This window comes from Physeter macrocephalus, chromosome 4 (genome assembly GCF_002837175.3).
Source record: "Physeter macrocephalus isolate SW-GA chromosome 4, ASM283717v5, whole genome shotgun sequence".
In the NCBI taxonomy this organism is placed as follows: domain Eukaryota; kingdom Metazoa; phylum Chordata; class Mammalia; order Artiodactyla; family Physeteridae; genus Physeter; species Physeter macrocephalus.
In genome coordinates this window covers 74,140,304-74,149,733 of record NC_041217.1, presented here as the reverse complement: position 1 = coordinate 74,149,733, position 9,430 = coordinate 74,140,304, and the positions used below count along the sequence as shown (strand labels likewise).

At 43.3% G+C, this 9,430-nt stretch overlaps 1 protein-coding gene across 1 annotated transcript in view; it reads right to left on the bottom strand.

The window, feature by feature from the left end:
• Positions 1-5,754: 5,754 nt before the first annotated feature.
• Positions 5,755-9,430, bottom strand: part of S100A11 (S100 calcium binding protein A11) — a 6,061-nt gene continuing 2,385 nt past the window's right edge. The window contains exons 2-3 of the mRNA XM_007122572.3: positions 6,935-7,087; positions 5,755-6,076 (exon numbers count right to left, since the gene is read on the bottom strand). Coding sequence (XP_007122634.1) covers positions 5,921-6,076; positions 6,935-7,087 — 309 coding nt within the window. The 3' untranslated portion in view covers positions 5,755-5,920. The remainder of the gene's footprint in view (positions 6,077-6,934; positions 7,088-9,430) is intronic.

Genomic DNA, 9,430 nt, shown 5'->3' with positions numbered 1-9,430 from the left:
GTCCTTTCCCTCCCCTCACTTCAGAGCCAACTGAAAGTCCAGATTGTCACCTGTGCTTCTGACCAACTGGCTAGACTTTGGAGGTTCCCATGACCTCCTTCTTGGGTTCCGTCACTTTGTTACAGTGGCTCACAGAACTCAGAGAAACATTTTATTTATTAGATTACTGGTTATATAAAGAATATAACTGAGGAACAGCCAGGTGGAAGAGATGCATAGGGCAAGGCTTGTGGGAAGGGACTCAGAGTTTCCATGTCCCCTCAGAGCGCTCCCTTCTCTCCTTGTCTCCATGTGTTCACCAACCCAGAAGTTCTCCAAACCCCGTCCTTTTGGGTTTTTATGGAGACTTCATTACATAGGCATGATTGATTAAGTCATTGGCCATTGGTGATTGAACTCAATATCTAGTTCCTCTCCCCTCCGCAGAAGTCAAGGGTGAGAACAAAAGTTCCAACCATCCATTCAGGAGGTTTAATGGTGATGAGATGAGGAGAGGGTCGCTAGCATTTATGAAGCAACCTCTGCTACCTAGGAGATGTTAATGTATACCTTCCCCAACTTCCACATTTGGTTTTCTTCCTCTGTCAGAAGTTAATCTCTTTGTAGACTGGACTTACAACGTTCCTGAGTTGTCTTTGTTTTGCATTCCTACCAGAAGTTCTGGCGACTCCATGCATCATGTTTAAGATAACGTTGACACTAAGTCGCTGTGAGGATGAAATATGAATCTGGCGACAGCAACATTTCTCTCTGTGTGGGTCGCGGTTTCAGCCGAGAGAGGTGCGGCGAGGGCCCAGGATTACCGTTGTTCCTCTCCGCCCTCGCTGCCTGTTCTCACAGGGTGCTTCAGTCACTGAGAGCCAGTTCCCAGCCAGTGCAGACTTGTCTTTCCCTCTCAGAGTCTTCTTTCTTGACTGTGGCCATCCAGGAATGTTTTCACTGGTGATTGGGGGAGATTAGAGACAGCAGAGAAACAAAGCGTGAATTATCGGTCTTGCTGTACAGGTGTGGTCCTCTCTGTCTCTCTGCCCAAATTCCCAAAACATCTCTCACCAGGTTCGTGGAGAGTACAACAGGGTTGTTGTGAGGTGGGCGGGTGCAGTGAGTCAGCGAGGTCTTCCTGAGGTCTAGCGGGCGGGGACAGATCCTCCCCGTCATCACCCCAGCAGGCCCAGGAATTGTTGGTGCAACGTCCAGCTTCATGATCCTTTATATATTTTCATGACTATATATTTCATGTATAGTCTCTCTATTTGCTTCTCTTTTTTTTTTCCTACTCCATGTATCCCTGTTCTTGTTTTATGTATCCTACTTCCTGCCTTTATTTATTTGAACATTTTAAACATACTCATATTAAAGTCCTTTCCAGATTGCTCTCTCTCGTTACTTGGGTGCAAAGTCTCTCATCTTTTGCCTATACTGATAGTCTCTCATGTGCAGTGTAATGTTTGCAGCCTATTTTAGCAGGATTTGTCTTCTGTGGAAATCCTCCAAATGCCTGGGATGTCTCCATGAGGTGGTTTGCATTTGCCTAGGGTTTTATTGTGTTTACTGCTCTGGAGCACTTTTAAGGTAGTTTCTTAGCCTGGAGATTCTGTACAAAGCAGCAGTGTGTGTTTGAGCCCTATGCCTCCAGGAAGCACAAGTGCAGTATTTTGACCTCTCAGATAACTTTGTTCCCCCTATGGCTTATTCTGAGTCTTGTCTGGGGTGGTGGGCTGAGTTTTTCAGTCTTCATCACTGATAGGGCAACTCTTTAGTGGTTTGTCTCCTTTAGCTAAGAGCTCCTGTTCTGCAGCCTAGGTTTACATGACCTCAATTCTGGCATAATTACAACTGTGGGTTCCTTTTTTGCTTTTGGCATCTGGATATTTCTCTTTCTGAATTTTGAACTAAGTATTTAAACTTATTTTGGAGGGGAGGTGTTCCATTTTATCCAGCATTATTTGCAGTAGGAAGGGGCTTGCTGTATTTGCTCCATCCTCAATCTTGACAGAAGTCCTAACATCATGGCCCAAACCTGCCTAAAAAGGGCTGGATCTTTGCTTGATTTTTTTTTCTTTTTTTTTTTTTTTTAATTCTACATTTGATCTGGCAATGGTTTTTTGGATGTGACACCAGGAACACAGGCAGTAAAAGAAAAATAGATACATTCAAAATTAAAACTTTATCAAGATTAAAAACTTTTGTGCATCAAAGGACACTATCAATAGAGTGAAAAAGCAACCCACAGAATGGGAGAAAATATTTGCAAATAATGTATCTGATAAAGGATTAATATCCAGAATATTAAAGAACTCCTACAACTCAATAATAAAAAACCACACAACCCAATTAAAAAATGGACAAATTTACCAAATTGTATACATAAATTATGTGCAGTTTTTTTATACCAATTATACCTCAATAAAGTCGGGAAAAAATGGGCAAAGTGCTCGAATAGATATTTTTCCAATTGAGATATATGTGACTAATAAGTACATGAAAAGCTGCTCAACATCACTAATTACTAGGCAAATGCAAATGAAAATAATGAGATACCATTTCATGCCTGTTAGGTTGAATATTATCCAAAACACAGAAAATAACAAGTGTTGGTGAGGATGTGAAGCAATTGGACATTGCTTGTACATTGCTGATGGGAATGTAAAATGGTGTAGCTGCTGTGCAAAATGGCATGGTGGTTCCTAAAAATTAAACATAGAATTTCCATATGATACAGCAATTCCACTTCCGGGTGTATAATCCAGAAGAATTGAATGCAGGGACTCTAATGGATATTTGTACACCCATGTTTATAGTAGCATTATTCTCAATAACCAAAAGGTGGAAGCAATCCAAGTGTCCATTGGTGGGTGAATGGATAAACAAAGTGTAATATATACATACAATGGACATACAATGGAATATTATTCAGCCTTAAAAAGGAAGGAAATTCTGACATGTGCCGCTACATGGATGAAACTTGAGGACATTATGCTAAGTGAAATAAGCCAGTTACAAAAAAACAAATATTGTATGATTCCACTTGTATGAGGTACCTGCAGTAATGAAATTCACAGAGACAGAAAGTAGAATGTTTGTAGCCAGGGATGGGAGTAGAGGGGAGTGGGGAGTACAAAATTTCCCTCATGGAAGAAAAAGTTCTGGAGATGAATAGTGGTGATGGTCGCACCACAATGTGAATGTACTTAATGCTTCTGAATTGTATACTTAAAAATGGTTAAAATGTTAAATTTCATGTTATGTAAATTTAACCACAAAAAAGCCATTTAATAAATTAAGGATATATACTAAAAAATATTTATTTGCATTAGCGTTGGCACTTTATCCTCTGCTTCTCTCTCTGACAGGAGTAACTCTGTGGTAGGGAAATAATGATCTCACCTTTCTACGATGTGATGGATATTCTCTTTGCCCCTCCATATCCACTTTCTATCCTTCTCTGCCCTTCTCAGCTTTCCAGTTGGCTTGTCCCATGGGAGGCACTGGCAGGAGATCATGAAGATGGGAAGAGAGAGAAACCGGTATTTATTCCCCTGGCTCCCTCCTGCCACCTGTGGTCTGACAGTGGCTGTATTTCTATGAACAAGGCCACAGCATCTGTGGGGACCCCTCTCCCTTGCCTATGGTTCTTGCTAGCTTCCAGTAACTGCTCCTTGGTTTGCCCAGTCAGGCCTAGTGGTGGTAATAGCTTCCTAATTGTGCTAGGCCCTGGTGCTTTGACATCCCTTGTGTTTCTCTTATCCCTGAGGACAACTTTTTTTTTTTTTTTTTAAAGAAGATGTTGGGGGTAGGAGTTTATTAATTAATTTATTTATTTTTGCTGTGTTGGGTCTTCGTTTCAAGGGCTATCTCTAGTTGTGGCAAGCGGGAGCCACTCTTCATTGCGATGCGCGGGCCTCTCACTATCGCGGCCTCTCTTGTTGCGGAGCACAGCCTCCAAACGCGCAGGCTCAGTAGTGTGGCTCACGGGCCTCGTGACATGTGGGATCCTCCCAGCCCAGGGCTCGAACCCGTGTCCCCTGCACCAGCAGGCAGACTCTCAACCACTGCACCACCAGGGAAGTCCTGAGCACAACTTTTTAATAGTCTCTTCAATAAACTTTCTTCAGTGACCCTGGTGAGTGTGCACGTGTTTCCTGTAGGAACCCTGACTGATATGTGTAGTGTCCCAAGTCTGATTTTATAGCACTATCTATCTACTTTTTCAGACCCACTATATGCCAGGCACCACGCTAGGTACTACTAGTGATACAGTGATGCATTTAACTACATCCCTTTTCCTGAGTTCAAAGTCAAGTCTGGGAAGACATCACTGTTGCAATACAGAGTGATAAGTGCTGTAACAGAGGTGAGAACAGAGTGCTGTGGAAGCACAGAATAAGGGGAGATGACATTTGTGCTGCTCTATAGAGTAGGAAAAGGTGGGAAAGGGGCAAAAGGCTTTCAGGGCAGCAAGAAGAGATTATGAAGGGACAGAGGCACAGCACTTAGTTATCAGCTCAGGAGTGTTTGGCAAGTCTAGAGAGAAGAGGAAATGAGGCTGGAGAAGGGGTTAGGGACCCACCATGAAGGCCCTCGGGTGCCCAAAGATAACTGTGGATTTCATCTTGCTTATTAAGAGGAATCCATGCTTGGTTTTTTTAACCAAGGGAGTGACATCATCAAGTTTGCCTTTAAAAACTCTTTGGTCACAGGGTGGAGAAAGGAGTGGAAGAGATCAAGCTGGGGCAGGGAGAAGAATAAGTTTATTGGGAAATGGTAGAGACTGTCTTTTCTGAAGGGTAGGGACCAGTAGCTGGCTGGTTAACTTTAAAAAAAATCAGTTAAAATGGGTATTCATAAAAATATTCTAAATATTTAAACTTAAAACGTGTACATTTACCAATATTGTGCTATACTGCCTTTCTTGCATAAATCACACTTATGATTTTCAGTTCCTTTTTTAAAAAAATAATTTATTATTTATGTATTTATTTGGCTGCACTGGGTCTTAGTTGCTGCACAAGGGATCTTCATTGCAGCATGTGGGATCTTTTTTTTTTTAAGTTGCGACATGCAGGATCTTTAGCTGTGGCATGTGAACTCCTAGTTGCAGCACGTGGGATCTAGTTCCCTGACCAGGGGTCAAACCTGGGCCCCCTGCATTGGGAACGTGGAGTCTTAGCCACTGGACCACCAGGATGAAGTCCCAGTTCCTTTAAGTGGAGGAATTTAAAGATACTCGTGAGGCAATCTGAGTGAAAGATGCTTCTAGATTTTTATGAGGCTTTTCCCATTTGTTTACAGTTGTTTCAGCTACACCTACATCAACCACAGTTATCTTCAGTGAATTTCTCTAATCAAGTTTTTGAAAAGAATTCAATTTGGCTTTCAGAAAGACAACTATCTTTTTGCACTCATAGTTGTTTATTTGTTTGTTTATTCATTTATTGTTTCCCTCCCCCACTAGAAGGTAGCCTCAGTGAAGGCAGGACTTTGTCTGTCTTGCTGACTGTATCTTCAAAGCCTATGACACTGCCTGTTGTAGGGGTGTATAGACGTTTAATGAGTGAACAATAAGTGACGTCCCTCCATCAGTCTGAGTAATTTAGATGATTATGTTGGTATCATTAGTCATGATTATGTATACACCCAAGATGCATTTTTACTATTTACTTTGCAACTTCTGGTAACTGTTTCCATCAATCTAATTTATATTCCTCCCAGTCATCTCCCTCCCTTGCACAAATTTACTGACTCTCCAGTGTGTGCTTTAAAAAACAATATTGTTTTATTACTACCACCAGGAGTGGCTTACATGGGGTGGTGGGTGCACTGGGCTCAGGGTATGTGTGGGCTGTGAGGGGTAGATGATAATTGGGAGGCTGAAGGAAAGGGAGTGGGGCTGGAGGCCAGGCCCAAATGCTCCTCCGATTTACTTCTGGGAAGAGGTAGACTTAATAAAGGAGTCATGGCAAGCTAGGGCCAGGCCGCCAATAAGATTAAGAAATTCTTGGAAATCTAGCTGTCCATCAGAGTCGAGGTCCAGCTTCTTCATCATGCGGTCAAGGACACCAGGGTCCTTCTGGTTCTGCAAAGATAATAAAAACAATAATAATGATATTAGCACCTTTATATTGTAGTTTCTAAGATGCTTTCAAAAATGTTTCCACATTTTATTCTTACAAGAGTGTGAGGTGTACCGGGTAGGGGTTATTAATATTCACACTTTTCTGAGACAGAAACAGATGCAAACAGGTGAAGTGAGTGGCCTAAGCGGAAGACCTAGGACACGAACCCAGCTTTTCTAGCTCCTAGTCCAGGGTTCTTTCTGTGACCATCAGGGGTTACTCAGTTTTGTAAAAACAGTGGAAAACTTTTTCTAAGTGTTGCATGCAACTCCAATATACAAACTACATAAAAGCAGAGTGATTGGAGGTGGAAAGAGGATGTGGGCCCTGCCTAATCAGCCCCATCCTCCACTCATCCAAGCCCCCAGCACATACACACACTTACATCCACTGGTTACATATGGCTACTTAATTAATTTAGAAAGTCAGTCCTTTAGTTGCTAGTGGCTGCCATATCAGGTAGCGCATATATAGAACATTAATTCCATCACTACAGAAAGTTCTACGGAACACGGCTGCCCTAGAGGCTTTGGGGTGGAGGAATAAAATTTGAAAACTCTTCTATTACTCCATTTACCATTTTGTAAGCCCCTCTCCTTAAATGAAAAAAATCACTGTTCCCTATGTCAGTATAGTTTGATAACTTTGATCTTTAGAACACACTTTATTCAAAGAAGAGGAGAACAGAAGGCCCTTTAATAGTCATTCGGAGCTTACTCAGCCCTAGGGGTTCAGCTGCTGTCCTTCACTCCTAGCCATTCTGCCAGGGTCTTGTTTCATGCTGTGGGTGGCCTGGGGGTGGGGGCAGGGACCAATACCATTGTGAAGGCACCCAGCTCTGTATTCATGAAGATAAGGAACTCGGGCTTGGAGAGTTTGCAGTTGTTACCGTCCCTTCCAGCATGCCTTTGGAAAACAGCAATCAGAGACTCGATGCACCGTTCAGTCTCTGTAGGGCTGGATACTTTTGCCTTTGGAAAAAAAAAATTCAGGGTTCAGACAAGGGCAAGATATCAAAAGCTGGGTGCTAGGGAAAACTCCAGAGGATCTCATCTCTTCATTTTGGGTCAAGCAGTTTCCTGAAAGACTCGGTCGTTGTTTAGGGAGCTAAGGGGCCCAAGACAACCACAGAAAGTCACATTCGGTGAGCTTCCTCCCCACATCTCCTCACATGTTTATTCCAGGTGAAAATTAGTGAGGGTAAATATGGAGCATGCTGGTGGTATGTTTGAAAGCAGTAGACTGCCTAGATGAGCGTGAGGTGACAGGGTTTACTGATATTTTTAGAATGTGTGGGTAAATATATGTATAACTATATATCCATAAATCCATATGCATACCAAGCATTGTCTATAGATTAAAAAATTCCCTATTTTCCAAGAGTATATACAGGCTACTGTGATAAATGAAATGGCATTTCTTTTTAAAGGAATACTGAATTCCCAGGACTCATACATTTTCTAGAAGAAAACTAAAAGCATAGTTATTATTGTGTATGCGGTAGGAGATCTGAGAATTTTTTGGATGTTGGAAAGCAGCTTTCGTATTTGAGAGTTAGAACCCCTTAATTTTACACGTGAGGAAACAGGCATGAGAAGGGAACTGACATGGCAGAACTACTTCTACAATCTCAGCCTCCAGGTTACTTTCTGCAGCCCTTGGCCTTTGCTCCTTCTATTCCCAGATGCCACTAATTCCCACAGAAAAGGCTGGTGGAACTTCTCTGGTCACTTCACACCAGGAAGGTTGATATGGGGGCTCTTAGGTTGCCGCTCACATAGCTCCCATCGCATCTACGGAGCTGAACCACAGCTGTGGTTGCACTAGAAGGAGCACAAGGTTCATATACTGTTCTGGGCTCTGCTTTCCTTACAACAGAAGTCTTCAAGGAAATTCTATCATGCTGAGTCTGCCCCTCATTCCAGCCAGCAACTGGGCCCCAGTCGTGAGGAACTCGTGGGCTCCCCCTGGTGGATAAGAAGGGGAACTGCAAACTTCCTGGAAACTTGCAGGGCCACACCCTTCCTCCAAAGCTTTCTCTCTGGACATTAACAATGTCTACATTGGATGGTGACATTCGCAATGTGGCACTTAGCCCGTTAATTTGTTCTTGGGATGGACTTCCTGGAGCCCAGAGCTGGAGGCTTTCAGGCCCTATAATTAATATGTTAAGGATTGATGTGAGCCCTGTTATTGATCTGAGCTCTTAGCTGCACAGCTGCCAGTCTCCTTCCCTCCTTCAGTCTCTCCAGGTGCTTTAACTGCCTAGCCAGGTACCCGGTGCTCATTGCATTCTGAAGCATCTATAAAGCCCCTTCTGGAGATGGATTCTTCCTCATCGGTCACATTGTCAGAACTTTTTCTTTAGAAAAGTGTTGGTAGCTTCAGAGTTTTGGTGAGAAACAAAATACCACAGCCTAGAAACAGATGTGTTTGCACAACAGCTTTTCTTACCAGGACTACAATCTCACAGTCTTACTAATGTGTCAGATTACAGGAACAAGGCTGACTGGAAGGGCACACCAGATAGGGTAGAAGGTTCCAGGTTGAGGAGCAAGGGCTTTGTGATCTTTTTCTAGACCTACAGATGTGTCCTCTGCCTCTTTTCTTTGCAGAATTCAGATTGCTTTTTGATTTTCCAGTTTCAAAGTGGCTTTCTGCTTTTCCTTTTTCTCTCCTTAACGTCAATCTTGACAGATTTTTTTTCCCCTTTAAACCTGTTGCTATCAGCCACATGGAGAAAATTAAAACCCCTGCATTTCTTCCCAGAGGTAATTTCCAGAGGAAAAGAAACAGAATTATCAAATTACTTAAATGGAATTGCAAAATTTGTAGTGCTGGAGGGGCAGAGAGGCCCAGAGACAGGAAAGCTTTGCTCAAGTTGGAGCAGTGGCTGAAGGAGAAGAGGAGATCTCCTGCTTGGATGGAGGCCAGTGCTCCCCATCACTGCATCCTCAGAGTTGTATTTGATGGGAACAATGATAGGAAGGAGAAAACAGCATGATAAATGGGTGCTGTGAGAGAATTTTAAAAATGCATGCTAGGGACTTCCCTGGTGGTGCAGTGGTGAAGAATCCGCCTGCCAATGCAGGGGACACGGGTTCGAGCCCTGGTCCGGGAAGATCCCACATGCTGCGGAGCAACTAAGCCTGTGTGCCACAACTACTGAGCATGCGCTCTAGAGCCCGTGAGCCACAACTACTGAGCCCGCGTGCTGCAACTACTGAAGCCCGCGCGCCTAGAGCCCGTGCTCCGCAACAACAGAAGCCACCGCAATGAGAAGCCCTCGCACTGCAACAAAGAGTAGCCCCCGC